An 18,969-nucleotide genomic window follows, 5' to 3' on the forward strand; every position below is an offset into this window, starting at 1 on the left:
CAAGACTCACTTTTTCTCGCCTAATTCACTCTTGTACAACCTAGACAAGATCATCTGACATTAACAAAGACAGCATCTTAGCTGGTTATTGATGCACAATAGCAAAATGTTTCTCAAAAGCGTAGGTGATCAGAGTGATAGCATGATGCAGACTCTTGTCCTGTGTACTTTGTGCTCTGTAAGTGTTTACCAAACTGTTAAATGTGTATTTCTCAGTTTAAGTCCAGAATTTGCACTTTCTCAGTCCATTTGTCAGCTTGACAAATGGACTGAGTAGCTACTGATACAATACACAACATAATGCAACGTAATAGCTTTCCAAACCTGCTGGGCAAATAAGGACCAAGGTTACTGTTGTGTAATCAAAGAAGAGGAAAGAACATCCTGTTTGGTAACATGCAAAAAAATTATTCTGTTAATAAACCTACACTAGTTTAAGATCAGATACATTTACCTTAGGACCTCTGCATTTCTACAGTTCTCTTTATCCACATGATGATAAATCTCTGCAGCACAGATTTAAATTTCATTTTCAATTGTTCAAAATCCAAACTTCAATTGTCATTTCTCCAGTGTGTCAAGTACGACATCTACTGGTGAGAGCAAAAACTGAAGAAATGGATAAAATAAATGAACTGTTCCTCAAGTATTATCCACCAAAGGTCGCCTTCACTAACTGGATGGAAAAGATTATATTACCCAAAATACATTTTAAAATGTATAAGGAAGAGGTAACCTGCAATCCAATGTGAAGACACAAAAAGATACAACATGTTGCAAAATATGTAAATTATGATTCAAATAATTACTTAAATAATATTTACAGACTTTTTGTACTTGATCGTGTGCTTCTTTATACTTTTCTTTTACATTTCTGAAGGAAATTGCCAGTTTTGCGTTATAACACAATTATTTTGCATATTTAGATTTTCACAATGATCAGTCTAGATCCTAAACTTAATTCAGTATCGTCTGCACATTGCCAGAAAATGTTACTTAATGTGAATTTTTACACTAGATCATATTTTAGGCTAAGTCATTTTGTGTAGACTTGCACTTGATACTTTCCCAGATTGGACACTTAAGAAAAGGCTACCATTAAAAAAATGTTGGCACACTATGATATTATTGTAAATTAATTGCAACTATATGAGTTAAACTAACATCTTTTTTGTCATTAACATTTCTATTTTCCACTCTTTTTTAAAGTTGGATTTAAATAATCAAAATCACCTAAAATTGTATTTTATTTATTATTATTAGTGGTACTTATTTATTATGTTATTACATTATTATTATTATTATATATTAGTTTATTACTATTATTTGCATTATTATTGTTATGGACTTGTGATGATTAGATTTATTCGATAGTTCCAATAGAAAGATAATGGGAAACTAAGAAAACTAGAGATGTTTTTAAAAAAAGATTCCTAACTGGGAACATTGGGGTCCGTGAGGGCATGTAAACCTCAGGCCACCCTGATAATGAAATTTTAAGGACCTGTCTGCAGGAAATGTGAAGATCTATTAGTAGAAATGGAATGCAATATGCATCATTGTGTTTTTATCTGTGTCCAATCACCTGCAACTACGAATTGTTGTGTGCTGCCTCTCATAGCATTCAAAATTTGACTTAAGTAAAAGTAACATATTATACAGAATTTAGTGGAGTTGTAATTTAAGCCGGCTAAGAAAGTATAGAGATGCTAAAATAAAATACAAGTGACTCAAAATAGTACATAAGTGCAGTTCCAGTACTTGAATAACCGTCCTGCAACAGATGTGTAACTGCAGATAGGATTATCGGGGATCCACAGTCGGGTTCTGTGGTTATTGGTGAGTCACATGCTCTCGTTGTGTTCATTAGTTTCACAACGTCATTTCTTGGAAATTTTCACAGCAACTTCTCCGTAAGTTTCTATTTTGTTCTCCACGCCCTCATCTCTATTGATTGACAGAACAATGCACCAATCAACCGTGCTGAGCTGGACACGGCTTGACCAATCAGCTGTTAGCACTGAAGTCATGAGGAAACTGTGCGACTTGTTTTGACATTTCGGCTCTTTAACTGCGTAGACGGTAGTGGCTGTAGAGCCAAAATGGCGCCTAGAGTTGGCCGTCTAGACCGAGTTCGGAGGAACAAATAAATATCCAATGAAACAGACAGTAAAGTAAAAAGACGACGGAAATAACATAAACACGCCTTCACCGTTGGTACTTGTTTTGTTTTACCAACAACTAGCAGCAGTCGTAGCTTCCTTGAGAGGAGAGCTAGCTATGCACCTGTTTTAATTTAGCTGTTAGCTTCCAGTATAATTCAGTGGAGTGGATTCACACTGACAGCTTAAAATAAGGTGAGTAAATGCGTTATTAGTGATTGTTCGAGCCATGTCCGTCGTGTTGACAAATGTGCAGATAAACTTCGCTCGGTCGTGTGTTTCAATAACGTGTAAAAGCTTACCGTTACCAGTTGCACAATAAGTATACAGTTAGCAGTCATGGCTTTGCACTGTCTTTCCTCGGGCGTTGATTACAGACTTGCATAAGCACGCCAGATTTAATTTTAACGGCATTCTTTTTATGTGCACTGCTTTTTCGATGGTAGTTAAGCACTTTGTGTACATGCACATGAACTGCTGTTAACTGGATGGCAGTCTTTAACAGGAGTGTTTGTGTCCCTGATTGAACCCAGGATGGCACAGTGGGACAGACTGAGGCAGCTTCCTCCTGTGTACATACAGCAGCTGCATGAGCTCTACGACAGAGATGGTTTACCTATGGATGTTCGGCACTACCTGTCAGCCTGGATAGAGAAGCAGGAGTGGTAAGGCCTGATAGCATTCAACCTACATTCAAGAGCTACTGTGTAGTAACTTGTCTGTAAAAAAGAATAAAAATGTTGTTTGCTTCCTGTTTTTGCTCTCCAGGCAACGAGCAGCACGGGACCATGACTTTGCTGTGGTGCTGTTCCAGGTTCTGCTGGAGAATCTGGATATCCAACACAGCCGCTTTGTCCAGGAGGAGTCATTCTTACTGCAGCACAACATTCGACGCTATAAGCAGAACTTTCAGGTTTGCAAAGCAAAAACAAAACTGAGTGACATTTTAGTTTTTAACTGAAAATTTCCACTGTGACTGCTGGAACCATAATAGTCCTGACCAGCTCTCTTTACAATGATTTGCATTTTAGTGCTACTTGCATTTTGGATAAGTCAAAGAAAAGATTGTAAATTTCCTGTACACAGCTGTCTGTATGCTGGCTTGTATAATAAACAAAGCAAGCTATTTATTGTATTTATACAGCTCTATGCAAATATTGCAGCTTATTTTGCCCTCATTGTATTGGCTGAGTCTGTATCTTTTATATCCGTCTCTCTCCTTGCGACAGAGGTATCTGGATGAACCATGCTCTTTGGCAACTGCAATCCTGTGGTTTTTGGAAAAGGAAAAGGAAATCCTGGCTAGTGCTGATCTGGCTGAACAGGTTGGAAACACACCTGATTGCCTACATGACATACCTCTGTACATTAGCTGGGCGTCAGCCTGCTGCTCATACAGCATTTTAATTAAAGCAGCATACACTAGAGAAAAATATACACATTGACGGAAAAAATGTCTAACCACGTACACATGGAAACACTTTGACATCTAGTATATTTTACAGGCAAATATTTTATGATGTGATCACTTAACACATTTTTGTTTTGTAACCGTTTCTGCCTGTCTGCACTTCCTTATTTATAAGGTTCAATATTTAAACAAGGCTTGTGTTGTGAATATGACACTATTTTGTCTGTATTCATTAGCAGTTATTTAGAAAGAGCCACGTCAACTGAATATAAACTACATGACTCAATGTGTGGGCTTAAAAGTGAGGATTTTCCCTCAAGCAGATATGCTCTGATGCTTTCGTTCTGGGTAGCAATATTACCCCTACCACATCTGGAAGAAGAGAGACGCCTTTGTATCTGCTCCTCCTACTGTTTTGCCTTGTCTTAGGTCCAGCTTTTACGAGTCGACCAGGAAGCCATGGAGATGAACAGCCAGCAGGACCTTGAACGTAAAATGGCCGGCCTCAGGAATGAAGTGCAGGTGCAGATTATGTCGCTTTGTGTTATCATGCTGGTCTTTGTAGATACAACTCAGCACAGTGCAGTCATTCATTTTGAACCTCTGGATTTTTATAGTGTATGGAGCATACAATGGTATGTCTGGAGGAGCAGCAGGATGAGTTTGATTTTAAATTCCAAACCCACAAGATGGAAGGTAAGCAGAGTAAAAAGGTGTGGTTATATTTGCATGTTCTTTAGGAATGAGTAGTACATGGGTATGAATCACAGCCACATGATCTCTTTTCTTTTGGTCTGTCTCTTACTGTGGAAACCGTGGTGCAGCTGCTGTTGACGAGGCCTTGAAGAAAGAACAGATGACTGTTCTTCAGTTCCTCGCCAACAGACTCAATGACTGCAGAAAGGTATGGAGTCGTGAATAGTATCAGCCTTTGCCACTTCTGTTCCAACACGTTTTGTATTTTTCTTTTCATTTTTTTTTTTTTTTTTGGTTTCTGATCACTTTGTAGAGCACATTGGCAGACATAAATAAGGTCCTGGATTGGAGTGATGATCTGATCAACCTGTTGGTGAAGAAGGAGCTGGTGGAGTGGCAGAGGAGGCAGCAGAAAGCCTGCATTGGAGCTCCAGACAATGTTTGCCTGGATCAGCTTGAGAAGTGGTGTGTTCATCTTCACCTGCACCACTTCAATTCTTCTTTTTGGCAGTCATGAAATGATCTGTAAATTATTACCAGATGGGAGAAATACTGCAATCACAATTTTAATATGATACAACCATTAAGTCAGGGCAGAAACTGTGAAACTGTTACAGCTGAAATTTGACACTTCTCTGATTCTATTATCTCCAGCTCTTTTGATGGTGTTTTCACAACCCCCTTTTCCGTTTTCAAAGACCTGTGTGAACATATTTACGACCGCTCTTTTCCCTTTGTTTTGCAGGTTCACTTCCGTGGCAGAGTGTCTGTTCCAGGTACGGGGGTTTCTTAGTAAGCTGGAAGAGCTGTCAGGAAAAGTGTCCTATGAAAATGATCCTGTAAAGGCCCGGAGACCTGCACTGCAGAAGAGAGCAGACACTCTTCTCGAAGAGTTACTCAAGAGGTCTCTCTTTCGGGACACACTTGGTCGTGCTTTCTCACTCTTTTATGAGTTCTTTGCAGAATTTACTGACATAATGTTTTACTGTTACTTGAAGCGCCTTTGTGGTTGAGACTCAGCCGTCTATGCCCCAGGGGAAAGGACCGCTGGTTCTCCGGACAAACGTTCAGTTCTCTGTCAAGACCAGGTCGGTGACGCATTTGTTCATGACAATCTTTATGTGTTCTGTGAGGACTTTTGGGAGGTAAATTCTAGCCAGTGCACTGATAATGATGCTTTAATCAATATTAAATTTCAGAGTAAAATATGCGGTAGTAATTGTGATAATAGAGCAGGTGAGATCACTGGCAAAAAGCAACTAAGATATTTGAAAGAGTGCACTTGTAGTAAAATTAAACTTGCAATATCAATGTATAAATGCAATTAATGCGTTTTACTCCAGCCCAATTCTGTAGTTGATCACCGTTCACCACATGAACATTTCAAAAGTTCTAAGATAATATGCCACTCTGCAAAGAGAAAAAAATCTTTATTCCCATATGTGACTTTAGTCTCTCACTTTTCTGTTTCATTCTGTAACCTTGAAAGTTGCAGATTTCCTGTTTTTCACATTGTACTGTTTATTTCCAAAGTTGTAAAATCTTGCACCTGACTTAATATTTCCAGACTTCTTGTCAAGTTTCCTGAACTGAACCACTCCATGAAAGTGGATGTGTCCATGGACCGGTGAGAATCGTCCTTTAGACTTTTTTCCATTTACAATATAGCTTTTAGTTCTTCATTTTAAACAATAGACAATGACATTTTATTGTCCCTCTGTGGTCACTGCTTTGTTTTTCTCACCCTTGAAATTAGGGAGCCTCCTCAGATCAAAGGGTGAGTACTTTTTTAAAAAATATCATCAGCTTTCCAGTGATATTTCCAGAAGAGCTATGTTAAACTTTCATATTTGATGCGGATTTGTTCTGAACTGAACCTGATGTGTTTGTAGATATCGACGCTTTAACGTCATGGGGACCACAACCAAAAACTTGAACATGGCTGAGAGCCAGAATGGAGGCATGGTGGCAGACTTTAGACATCTGGTGAGTGATATTGATTTTAAATGAAAAAAATCTTCGGTGGCAACTGAAGAAACAGTCAATAACAATGAGATGTAAAACCTTTCTTGCAATTTGACAATCTAACTTAATGTTGTCAAGCACACATGAAACCAAGGCAGCAATTTGAAATGACAGTAATCATCCTTTCTTGTCAGGTGATAATATTGTGGTTTGATTATTAAGAGAATTTTAGGAGTAATCTTGTGTTATATTATTTGCCTGCAGACTCTGAAAGAGCAGAAGTCTGGAGGTGGCAGCAAAGGAGTCAGTGATGTGAGTTGACTTTGGCAACCCTGAATATACCCGTCAGCTTACGTATTAAATCTGCAATTTATAATTCAACAAGATTTTAAGTGAATAATGATGTGTGTTTGGTGTTCTTAGATTTCTCTGAGTGTTACAGAGGAGCTGCACCTCATCTACTTCAACACTGTATTTGAGCTGAAAGGACTGGCAGTTGGGATGCGGGTGAGTTTCTTCAGCTTCATTTCACACTGCATGGCTGACTTTGTAGAGAATGTGACTGGTCCAGTATAAATATCAACCCCTGATAATGTTTGTTTTAGTGGGTTTAAGTATGGAACTGTGACCTAAATAAAAATTCTCTGCTACACATCCTAGGCCTGCTCCCTGCCTGTGGTCATCATCTCCAACTCCAGCCAGCAGCAGAGTGCCTGGGCGTCTGTCCTCTGGTTCAACATGCTCAGTCAGGATCCCAAGGTGAGAGGCCACATTTACTAACACATGAACACATGCTACTGACAATTTAGCAGTCAAGTTACAAGCCAGAAATCCGCTGTATCCCAGGATGAAGGCAGGGGGCACTCTGGAGAGGTCGCCAGAAGCCAGAAATGTATTTTATATATTTTTATTGAGGGCTGCACAGTCAGCTCACAGCTAGAAGATCCCTGGTTGGGTCCTGAGGCCTGGGCTGGGATCTTTCTGTGTTTGCATGTTCTCCCTGTGCATGTGTGGGTTCTCACCGGGTTCTCCAGCTTTCTCCCACAGTCCAAAAACAGGCTGAGGTTAATCGGGGATCCTAAATTGTCCATAGGTGTGAATGTGAGTGTGATTGTCTCTATGCGTAGCCTTGTAATAGAATGGTGATCTGTCCAGAGTGTCCCCTGCCTTCACCCTGAATCAGCTGGGAAAGACTCCAGCACCCCTGCGACCCTAATGAGGATTAAGTGGTGTACTGAAGATGGATGAGTATTTTTATTTATTCGCCTTTTTTTCCAGGATGTCATATTCTTTGCCAGCTCTCCTGCAGCCCCTTGGCCACAGTTTGGAGAGATGTTGAGCTGGCAGTTTCTGTCTGCCACTAAACTTGGTCTGAATGCTGATCAGCTGGAAATGATTGCACACAGACTCTTTGGTAAGTCCTTTTAACAGCGCCTGCTTTAGCTGCTTGTGGGCTTAGTTTTGTGGTTTGTAACTGGGCTGAATTCATTCATGCGAGTCGAATATCGTATCAAGAAATGACCTTGGTCTGGCAAGTTACAAAATGCATCTTGCAATTTCAGAAAGCCTCACCTGACATTTAAAGATAACAACACTGTTAATAACTAGAATAATAGTATCAAACGTTGAACTGCATTGCAGATTTGGCCTATCTGTCCATCAGTGATTAACCAAAATTATTTCTATAACACTTGGTGGTTATTTGCTGTTGTATTTATCCAGTTTCTTATAAGAATAAGACTGACAGTGGATATTGTTCCCATCTCTAACCAGTGTGGGCTAAAGTAAATTGGTATTTTTCTTCTTCACCAAAGATTTAATTCATTTTTTTATCTCTTAGAGAAAAACAGGATGTGTCAAACTAAATACCAAAATGTGTTACTGCACCAATGCTTCTCAACGGTTTTTGGATCTATGACAGCTGTTTAATTTGCATCCAGTATTTGTATTACAAAGACTTAACCAGCAGGATTTACTTACAGTTCATATTGATTCATCGGATTATGATAGCACTTGTACAACATAATTTAGTGTCCTTCATGGCTTCTAAGCATTTAAAAAAATCACAGATAAAGTCTTTGAGTGAGACTTTTATAACGCAACTTTGCAATTTTTTTTTCTCGCCAGGGAAGCAGCCGAACTACGACACCTGCAAAGTAGCATGGTCAAAATTTAGCAAGGTAAGCACACGGAATCCTAGAGAATGCTTTTCAGCATGGCTCGAGGGATTAACCTCAACCTTTGAGACTGGACACAAAATATCTCAAATCAAAAACATCTGTACATCTCAACTTTTAGCCATTTTACATTTAGATTTTTCTTTACTGTGATCAGTGCAGTCTTTGCTGAGGTGCTAGTGTGAGTGTAGATTGTTGTCTTGTTTGGTTATTGATTATGAATACATTCTTTAGGTGTGTACTATGTCTTAAACAGCTTATTCTGTTACAGGAAAATCTGCCTGAGACGTTCTGGGTCTGGTTTGATGGCATTTTATTCATGGTGAAAACATACCTGGCGGACCTGTGGAAGGAAGGGTATGTTTGTGAAACAAATCCAGGTTGTATAAAGGGTGGAGTCCAGCTTGATTTTCATCAGTTTCTCAGATTTGATAGAATATAGAATATAGGTAACTGTACTATATACTACGTATTATGTAAATAAAAATGTTAAAATACTGATTCATAGTGATTTTGTTTGAATTCAAAATCAGATTTAAATCAACTCTTGTTAGAAAATGCAATAATTTCTTTCTTGGATTTATTATAAATCTAAAAATAAGCATTTTTTTAATGTAAAAACAAGGGCATATGTGGGATTCATCTGAAAATGATTTGACCATGATCTCAGGAGTTGTCGCCAAGTTTTAACTTCATCACTTTTGAAAACAAAATGACATCATGCTGAACTGCTAACACTAATCTGTGTTACTAATGCATAAAACACAGGGCTTAGTTTAGCTCATGCCTTTAATGGCCTTAGAATGGGAGAAGTCTCTTGTCTGAGTGAAACCTTTTATCCGTGTTGCAGCCTCATCATGGGTTTTGTGACCAAAGGCAAAGAGAAGTCCCTGCTGAAGAAGAAAAAGAGAGGCACGTTCTTGTTGCGCTTCAGTGAAAGTGTCATCGGAGGAATCACCTTCTCCTGGGTGGAAACGGCTGTAACTGGTGAGATGTTTTATATTATAGTGGTTTATTTTAGTCTGAAATGATTGCAGACAGAAATACAAGCAATCTGTCTGCCACATGAGTTAAACTCACTTTTTTCTGTACATCATCCACTGCCTGTTTTAGGAGCGCCTGATGTAAAGACAGTCCAGCCCTTCACTAAAGAGGACCTTTCCCAGATCCCTTTCCATGAAATCATCAGGAATTTCCAGCTCTTAGAAGCTGATAATGTCCCTGAAAATCCTCTGCTCTACCTGTATCCTGACATCCCGAAGGACCAGGCTTTTGGAAAATATTACACTGATAAGACTGGAGGTAAAGGCACCGTATGAGATTGTAGATGAATTTTGCTTGTCACCTAAATATTTTACAGAAAAGAAATCATCCCTAAAACCCAACTTTGTGTCATCAGCTGCTCCGCTTACAATTATTTAAGTGATGTTTTTCCTTTCCTGTGTTATTAATACAGTTTTATCATGTGGATAGTGTGGCTAAATAATATGAACTTCTTCTCTTCCAGATGACAGTCCGTACATCAAGTACATCAAAACCAAGCTGGTGTTTGTTTCAAAGGAGTAAGTATGTCGCTCATATTCATGCGGGCTGGTTTACAGCGTCTGGCTTGTGTGAATTAAAACAGAATCCGTCCTTTAGATTCAACAACCTACAATGCAGTTCATCAAAGAAGTAGTGTACCCGCACCCTTTTAAATGTCATGAGCAACTGGTTGTAATGGCTGTTTGTCATTGGTCATGTAGGAACACACTGGAGGCTAAGTCACCCATGTCCTCTGACATGGCACAGGGTGAAGGCCTGGAGCCAATCAATGGCCTGTGTGGAGAGGCAGCTGGTGAGTCATGGCTCTCCTTGCTGTCCAATCCAGCTAAAAACCTCATCAAACAAGTCGCTCTCCCGCCATCAATACGCTCTTCCACCGTCTCTCTTTTGGCCTTGTGATGAATGAAATCAGTGGAAACATTCTGTCTAAATCCAGTAGATGTCAGAACACAGCTGCGATATCGTTGAGCTTAAATCTGGTGGGAATGCTGGCTGCTTCTGCTGCACGCATGCGTACTATTGTCGGCTGCATCAAACCTAAAATCTAATAGGTTTGGAGGTGTTTTGGTTACTAACAGATGTTTATTTTTTCAGCATTTTGATTCCACTTTCTGATGCCTTTACACTTCTACACTGCTTGGTGCGTCTGCTGACATTATCAGAAAACTGCAAACGAAAATGACAAATGAGCAAACAAAACACTGCTAATAATCCTGAATGGAAATCAAAGATAATTCAGCTAATATTATTATTAGTAAGATTAATTGTTGTAGTAACAGCATTTAATCGTACTGTGACTAAATTTACAGTCTACTGGAAATAAAGGTTTTAATCTGTCCTCCAAAGCTCAGTAATTAATTATACTTCATTTGTTAAATACGTGAAGAAACCAAACTGTAAAAGGAGTTTTTGCTGTTTGACACAGAGTTGTGTGTGACTGTTTCTTGGTCAAGAATAGTGACTGAGACAGTTGTTCATTTTTTTAATTACTGAGCTTTTAAAGTATGTTTTGCCAGCGGTAGGCTCTACGTTGCCCTTGTTTTAACTCTTTATGGTAAGTTCAACTGAAAGGTGTGCAGTGTGGTCTCATTTGTAAAGGGCAAGTAATGTTCTCCTCTAACTCTCTGCCATAAAGCACTTTGTATAGACTCATTTCTGAAAATATCAGGGTATTTCTTTAAGAATTAAAAAGCATGTACTTCAGCTTTTGTACAGTTTTCAACAAGCTATTAAAAGAACTGAAAGGACTGAAGAAGCACATTATATTTTTGTTACTCTCATTTCTCCATTAAAAGCAGTGACACAAATACACAGTGCAGTCGTGACAACAACTCTCTGTTGTTTCTTTTTCTGCTTTTAGAACAAAACGGAGATTCTCATCCTCTGAACATACCTCTGGAACCTTACCACCCGGATCCAATGCTGAGTAGCTCTGCTGTGGAGCCGCAAGAACAGGATTTGCTGATAGATCCCAGCACCAACCTCCTTGCTGAGATCCTGCAAGATGAGACAGTGCCGAATGATTTAAATTTTCAAGGATTTAATGGCCTGACACCAGTGCTGAATGATTTCAATCTTCAAGGATTTAATGGCCTGACACCAGTGCTGAATGATTTCAATCTTCAAGGATTTAATGGCCTGACACCACAGTCCTGTGGAAGCATTTTCCAGTAGGTGTCTGTGTCTGTTCGACCAAACTACTGTACATCACTCACTGTCAGCTTTAATCTTAGCTATTTACATCGCAGGATCCACGGCAAAAGGTGTTCTACACATAGCAGATCCGGCATTAACACAATAATTTACTTTTCATTCTATTTCATGTGAAACACTTGACATTTCATCTTATGATTATGATCAATGTTGAAGAAAAATGGATCGACATTTACAGCTTGGCGTGCACCTTGGAATAACAATAATGCAATCCCTTTTCAGCTTGTAGTCATTTTTACTGTTATTTGAAAGATTAATTATGAGATAGTTCAATGAGCTGGCCTCATCTGCTCTATATGTTGTAGTTTGGGACCCTTTTAAGATCAAGAATCTAAAGTATGTTAGAAAACTGTCAATGGCAGCTGCTGGGAAGGGCTCATGTGCATAGTAAGTGTTGTAGAGTGCACTGTGTGAACTGCACTTAATTTATTGTTTTATTATTTGTTGTGAAATCTTCGTTTTTGTCACCTTCAGCCTATGATTTATTGTACTGGAATATGGCACTTTTGTTTGTTTTACAGTAACCTTTACCATTAACCTGCTCATTTCTGTCACTGAAAGTGAACCTTTATCACCAATAAAATGGAACTGACTCACTGTGTGTTGTGCTTATTTGTAAGGTTGCATGATAAAAATGTGGGAAGTTCTTGTCAAGTCTTGATCACAGTAATTAAACAGTCAGCCTATTTAGACTGGCTCTAAACTCACAATGATCAAAAATTTTAAATGGATGATGCAGCCCTGCAGAGATTTTATGCTTAGATAAATTACTTTATATTCTGGTTGAATTTTTATATTGTTCCTCAATTGCTGCAGCTGTTTCCAACGAATACGTCACAAGGCAGAAAGCAAGAATCAACCTCAGTAATTGACAAGCTAGCTAAAGAATAAAGTTTTGCTTAAAGAGGGACAAAACGAGAGAAAGCTGTGTAGTATTCAGTATAGAGTTTTTGCCAGGTGACCCTGAAACCAACTCTTGTTTCTCTGCTTCTTGGCTGCACAATAAATGTTGAACAAGTTAAAGATGTTAGTCTTGGGCTCCTCAGCCCATGATGTACAACCAGCCCGTTCTCAGACCCACCAACCCCTTCGCACCGATGCCCGGAGCCCAGATGCAATGTAATCCAGTCAAGGGGGAAGCAGAGTGCCCAAAGCGACAAACAAACTAACAGCAGAAGAAAACACACAGAGGACGATCGGACGGACGAAGGAGCTAAAGCGATTTAAGAGACGACAAGACGACCGACTGACGCCAAAAGAGGAGGAGATGATGAAATAGAGGATGTGTTGTGCTTCTGTCTAAGACATTATTTCGGATTTAGGGTCAGTGGCGTGGTCAAAGATGAAATAAGACTGCAATTAATTACTTTTATCATCAGGGCATCACACATGACAGAGATGTACTGATAATTATCCTCACTCTCTGGTCTTCACGGAAAGTCCTCAGATTGAGGATGTTTCCCAATCAATACTCACATGAACAGTCAATCTTAGCATTGGACTTTTACTTTTACATGCAGTATATACGAGATGACTGCAGTGATTGTCGGAACTAATCACAAGCTAATCAGGTAATCAAAGGTTTCAGCTCTAATTCAAACTGACTGATCTTTAAGAGTACAGTTTACTAGAACAAACAACTTTCTGTGGGCATCACAGCCTCACTGCTCAATTAAAAAAAACTGCCTCAGCACAACTAAACATGCATTCACATGCACACTCCACCTACTGAAGGCCAGATATCCTGAAGTCTTTTTGTCATTAGTCATACTATCAGCGGAGGCAATGCAGAGTTCAGGTTCAGCACAGAAATCAGAAGTCAGTCATAAGTTCCTGAAGCACTGAAATAAGGCCCGTTGCATCAGACAGGAGCATTCTGTCCTGATTTTGTAACATTGGGGCTTTTTCAGATGATGTAACTGACACTTGTTGCTCAAACAATGAATGAATAAATGAGGCAGAGAAACATGTATTAAAAATAGAATTTATTACATATCATTAACACATGTAATCCTGGTGACACAGAGTATATAATATAAAAGCAAACAACTATAAAACATGCATTTAAATGTAGAAATATATATATAAAATTGTGATGAAAATGTAGCTTAAATGTTGGTAATGGAACATAAACTAGATTATTACAGAAAAAAAACCCCACTTTAGAGTTGAAAGTGACTGAATGCAAACAGCTTTGTGCCTGTTTTATATATCAGGAAAATAATTTCAGGCCAGGAGAGAAAAAATGCAAGTTTAAGTTTAAGGAAATCTCCGGAGAACTTAGAGTCTGTCAGCGGGTCCAGAGGCAGGTAAAAGGTGCAGCAGCCCTGGTGAGCAGCACATGGTAGGCCTGTCGAAACTGTCGGTTCATGACAGCATAGAGCACCGGGTTGATGCAGCTGTTGAGCCAGGTGAGGTTTGCACAGAACATGTGCAGTACATGTGGGGCACGGTTGTGTTTGTCTGCTATGTTAAGCAGCAAGAAAGGCACAAAGCAGAACACAAAACACATGAAAACAGTAAAGCACATCCGTGTCACTCGTTTAATTTCATCATCTCCTGAGGATGAGGGGGAGGAGGGAGCTGCAGTGATGGAGCAGGTTTAATTGAAGGGGGCGAACTGTTGATATCAGGGGTTGGGTGGTTGGCTGTTGATGACATTAAGGCTGCTGCAGAGTTGTGGATGAGTTTAAATGACCTTTGACTTGGTATCTCGTCTGTGCTTTGAGCCAGATCTGCCTGGCTGCTCATCTCAGAGGTGCATGTCTTTACCACACCACTTTCCACACCACTGTCATCGGTGCCTTGAGCTGAAGACGCTGGTTTCCTTCTGGATGATCGTCGGCTGATTCTGTAGCGGAGCAGAGCCTGTGATGCAACCAACACTCGTCTGTAAATGAGCAGGTAGAAAGCACCAACGCATCCCAGACCAGCAAAAAAATAGAGAAACAGCAGGATGGTGGTGTAGGGCCGACCTCTGGTACGATGGAAGCTGCATGTGCACACTTGTGGCACAAACACATAGACCTGCCAGAGTGGACCAAAGCTGGCCAGGCCGAGAGCCCAAGCTGAGATTACAAGTAAAACAAGACCATGGTTAGAAAACACACGGTCAAACACGGCCCTTTTTGCGACCAGGAGGTATCTGCTCACTGCTATCAGGCAGAGAGTGATAATGGACACAGAGTTAGAGAGGAAGAGGAGCAGGCCGAAGATCCTGCACCAGAGCTGACCAGTGCGCCATCGGAGATGTAGGTAGGAATCAACAGAGATGGGCTGCAGGATGGTGCAGTACAGGAGATCAGCTACAGCCAGGTTCACAATGAGTACATTGAAGCGAGTCTTCAGACGTGAGTCTAAGGTGAAGGCCAGAATGGTCATCAGGTTCCCTACCGTGCCAGTGATGGTTACAGCACATCCCCACAGCACAGCAAAGTAACGGTAGACCACGACTGAAGTACTGTAGCAGGAGAAGATGTCGCCCTCTGTGTGGTTTGTGTGATTCGTCAGCATTCTGTCAACTGCAGGAATCAGAATATAGGATAGCGTCTTTATATTCTGCAAATGGAAAGTTCAACTCTTTGCAGTGTTAGAAGTATCTGAGCTGAAAGGGGAAGTTGCAGGTGGACCAGCCAGTTCACCACTTCCTGAAACTGAAACTTCTGTAGTTAAGTTTTAACTTTTGTTCACTGCCTTGTATCATTACATTACCACAGTTTTCTGCAGCTTTGTTTGAACCGATTGGATTCAAGTCATTTAAGTTACATAGCATATGAAAATGTCGTGTGTTTTCCAGTAACTGATATTTAGTAATGAAGAACAAAATAGAAACATATTTTATCAAACAAATAACCCTCTCTGTAAGTTATTTAAAATTCAAAAAGTACTCATCACAAGTCTTTCATATCCTTTTAAACATTAAAACATCAGCTTAAAGCTTATGACTCAATGGGCGACACACTACATTTTAAAAATAAAAATTTAACTGAACCTGTAGAAGACCTGTTATAAAAACACTCCAGCGGTTAATAATAAATACTGACACATTTATGTACAGTTTCATTTATAAGAGTAATAGAAATTCCTCTTTTAAAAGAAAATACTCCTCACCTGAAACGATATCTGCCAGTCTTTGATTGCTGATGTGTATCTGTGTCATTCTTCTCAGACTTGTGGTGAGCTGAATGTTGCTCTTCCTGCTGATGTTGCTGTTTGCGTGCGTCCTCTGTGTTGCTTAAATACATTTACATGAAGAGATGATGCGAAGGAGGGTTTCTCCATTTCACGTGCAATTTCAGGAAGAGAGATCTTGCGCATTTCCAGAAGTCCCTTTTTATAACTGTATATTTCAAATGGAATAATACACCTAAAAATAAAATGAAATGTTTTCTGCTTGTGAATATATTTTAGTCTATAAATTACAGATTGGTGAGAAATTAAAGAGAAAAATACTGAACAAGACGACATGGTCATCAATATCCCCGCCACATGTGATGTCTATGAGTCTATATCCAAAATAGTGATCAAGGGCCATAACTGTGTTAAATATTGTCGCACAGGTCTCATTTTCGAACTTGATCAAGGTGTCCATGGTGTGAAGCTACACTCTAAATTTCGTAATCCTAGCTGTAATAGTATCCGAGAAAAGCTGTCCCCTTCCTCTCGGACGGACGGACGGACGCACGGAAGCACGGACGGACGGGGGATAATAAATGGGCGGAGAAACTCAACAAAAGTAAGAGCAGTTAAACTGACAGTCAAATAGAGGGGGATAATATAGTTGAGTTACAGCACATAAGCACTTATTCCTATGATAAATGCACATCTGAGAGTTCAGCGATGCAACAACCACAGAGATATGGAAAAAGTGATGTGGTCAGATGAGTCATGAACCTACTTGTTAGCATATACCAGAAGAAGGATACAGGCCTCAAATCCCTCTCTACTGAGGGGATCCACTGATTCTGTTACACTGCAGGGGCAGTTTGCTGACATGTTCTGGGTTCACTTGTACCCTCAGAGAAAGTGTCACTGCAAATCAGTACAAAGCTCCTATGACTCTGAATGTTCACCTTTACTCTGTGCTGAAACATTAACTCCTAATGGGATTCTATCTACTGCAGGAACTGGGTGCAAGATAGCACAAACATTTTCTGAAACAGTCTCATAATCAGTCCTTTCAGCCTTTCTGTTTCTGCTATAGTGTATTCTGAGTGCACAAAGACATCAGGATCCATGAGCAGTTAGGAAATAAAACAGAGGTTTGTTATTTCAGCCTGTGTGACAATTTTTATGTTTAAAATGGCGATGTTAGAAAAGAGATGACGGTGACATAGAGGAAACAAAAACAGCCAAAATTGAGACTTGGCATGTTTGTTTTACATCTTTTTTTTTTTAGTTCTTCAGACACTGAAGCACAGAGTCTGAAGAACTGTCAAAATGCTGCTTATTGTCAGGAGGATATCATCAGTCTCCATTTGACTAGTTAAGAGGATAAACAAACTCAAGTAGCTATGATCATCATTTATAGAACTTGCTATATCACCAAAATGTCTTTTGTTTATTCATGAAATACTCAACACTGGTTGGGACACATCTGTGAAAGTTAAACAAGTCTATGTTCCTCTTAAGGTGTATTTCTATTGGCCATTATCAAACAGATCATTCATCACTGTGTAACTCATTGCTTTTTATTCTCGTGTTTCATCATTGATTGAAGACGGTTGAATACATAATGTAGTTCATATAATAAAGCACATGATGGAAATACTTGCTGGCATACAAACGACCCTCCTGTCCATTATCCTGCTGTGCTGCTTAAAGTACATCATTAAGACATTTTATCTGTAAGTTTAACTGTACAACATGCTGCAGGCGAGAAAAGATGAAGAGTTTACATGTTTTAAACATTTACATTTAGGCAATATACAAACAGTAGTTTAAAGGAAGTCATCAGATAAATCATTTTAGTAGCAATAGTCACCTTTAAGAAAATTCCTTGAAGACGTTTCACCTATCATCCAAGAGGCTTCTTCAGTTCTGAAGAAGAGAAGAAGGACAGAGGAGAAGAGAACTGAAGAAGCCTCTTGGATGAGAGGTGAAACGTCTTCAAGGAATTTTCTTAAAGTCCAGTGGATTAATTTAAACTACTTTGGACTGACATGATGATGATCCACAATAACAGAAGGACAAAGTCACTCTGCTGGTTTGAGAGAAAAGCTCATTGATGAGGACAAAGTAGTGTTGAGCTGCACATTCAGAACCTGAACATATCTGATGGATCATCAACGATTTTATCCACATTTTTTATTCTTTATTTAGATTGGAGAGCTACAGTTTGTCAGAGATCAGCTGTGATTCTCTGGTCTCAGCTCTGAAGTCCAACCCCCTCCCATCCTGAACATCTGGACCTGAGCTACAACGACCTGCAGGATTCAGGAGTGAAACATCTGTGTGGTTTTCTGGAGAGTCAAGACTGCAACCTGAATACTTTGGGGTCAGACATCATGTTGTCTTTTGTGTGCTTAGAAGAATCCGACGTAATTTTGTGGTGATACTAAACTTCAGCCATCAGGCTGACATTCTACTGATCCACACTGAGGATCTTCATGGTAATGTCTGTTTTCTTCTTCTCTGCTTGAGTCCTTTGACTATGGCAGAGAAATGTTGAGTTGCACATTTCAAAACATCTTCAGCTCATATCTGACTTCATGTTTCTCTTCAATTCAAACTCACAGCAGCAATTAACAGCTGTTTGTATTATTGATGGAGCTCTTAGTTATGTCAGTAGTTTAGTTAAAAAAAATGAAAAATGTTGATCCCACTTTGTCAGAGTTGAAGGTGACATCTTCAAATGTCTGGTTTTGTTCCAGCAACATTTTAAAACCACAAATATTCAGTCCAGTGTGGTAGAAAACATAAAGTCTCGACAGTGAACAAAGTACAACCAGTTTTATGTTTTAATGAATAAATGAATGAAACCATGATGGAAATGTTTCTGATGTTTTGTTCCTGGGCTCATCAAACAGTGGACTGATAGTTTCTCTTCTCCACTGGTTCTGTTGGACTGTCTGAAGCTGCATCCATTTGGCTTGAGCTGGTTGGAGTTTCCAATTTCTAAACTTGGACATTCTAAAGCTTCTTCGGCTCTACACTCATGATGAAACTCTGATTGATTTCAAGCAAGAACTTTGTCTCCTGAACTTACATCTTTTGTTCTTTACTTAGATTGGAGTGCTGCAGTTTGTCAGAGATCAGCTGTGATTCTCTGGTCTCGGCTGTGAAGTCCAACCCCTCCCAT

The 18,969-nt window shown here is 39.5% G+C and overlaps 2 protein-coding genes across 3 annotated transcripts; one reads left to right on the forward strand and one right to left on the reverse strand.

Moving 5' to 3' along the window:
• The first annotated feature begins 2,073 nt into the window (after nt 1-2,073).
• On the forward strand, nt 2,074-12,266 carry stat2 (signal transducer and activator of transcription 2). Of its 2 annotated transcripts, XM_022191104.2 has the most exons (24): nt 2,076-2,357; nt 2,696-2,827; nt 2,931-3,075; nt 3,392-3,487; nt 4,003-4,095; nt 4,191-4,269; nt 4,398-4,477; nt 4,583-4,734; nt 5,015-5,173; nt 5,268-5,357; nt 5,837-5,896; nt 6,026-6,046; nt 6,162-6,255; nt 6,499-6,546; nt 6,658-6,741; nt 6,895-6,993; nt 7,513-7,648; nt 8,362-8,414; nt 8,683-8,768; nt 9,262-9,398; nt 9,525-9,713; nt 9,919-9,973; nt 10,157-10,248; nt 11,317-12,266. In XM_022191104.2, exons 2-24 carry the CDS (start codon nt 2,697-2,699, stop codon nt 11,628-11,630), a joined length of 2,493 nt encoding a protein of 830 aa, XP_022046796.1. In that variant the 5' UTR covers nt 2,076-2,357; nt 2,696; the 3' UTR covers nt 11,631-12,266. The 2 variants fall into 2 exon arrangements, with proteins under 2 accessions (XP_051804165.1, XP_022046796.1); XM_051948205.1 differs by lacking the exon at nt 10,157-10,248 and having other exon boundaries at nt 2,074-2,357; nt 11,317-11,521.
• Nucleotides 12,267-14,059: 1,793 nt separating this feature from the next.
• On the reverse strand, nt 14,060-15,894 carry LOC110949207 (G-protein coupled receptor 84-like). The gene is made up of 2 exons (XM_022191105.2): nt 15,780-15,894; nt 14,060-15,190 (listed from the first exon to the last, which is right to left on the reverse strand). The coding sequence occupies exons 1-2, from the start codon at nt 15,826-15,828 to the stop codon at nt 14,205-14,207; spliced, it is 1,035 nt and encodes a 344-aa protein (XP_022046797.2). The 5' UTR covers nt 15,829-15,894; the 3' UTR covers nt 14,060-14,204.
• Nucleotides 15,895-18,969: the final 3,075 nt, after the last annotated feature.

Source organism: Acanthochromis polyacanthus, chromosome 5 (genome assembly GCF_021347895.1).
Source record: "Acanthochromis polyacanthus isolate Apoly-LR-REF ecotype Palm Island chromosome 5, KAUST_Apoly_ChrSc, whole genome shotgun sequence".
Classification (NCBI taxonomy): Eukaryota; Metazoa; Chordata; class Actinopteri; family Pomacentridae; genus Acanthochromis; species Acanthochromis polyacanthus.

Bases quoted from the DNA above. Each gene is read 5' to 3' on its own strand.
- stat2 (XM_022191104.2), top strand. From the start codon at position 2,697: ATGGCACAGTGGGACAGACTGAGGCAGCTTCCTCCTGTGTACATACAG. The intron at 8,415-8,682 runs GTAAGCACACGG...ATTCTGTTACAG, and splicing joins CATGGTCAAAATTTAGCAAG to GAAAATCTGCCTGAGACGTT. The intron at 10,249-11,316 runs GTGAGTCATGGC...TTCTGCTTTTAG, and splicing joins CCTGTGTGGAGAGGCAGCTG to AACAAAACGGAGATTCTCAT.
- LOC110949207 (XM_022191105.2), bottom strand. From the start codon at position 15,828: ATGACACAGATACACATCAGCAATCAAAGACTGGCAGATATCGTTTCA. The intron at 15,191-15,779 runs GTGAGGAGTATT...TGATTCCTGCAG, and splicing joins ACTGGCAGATATCGTTTCAG to TTGACAGAATGCTGACGAAT.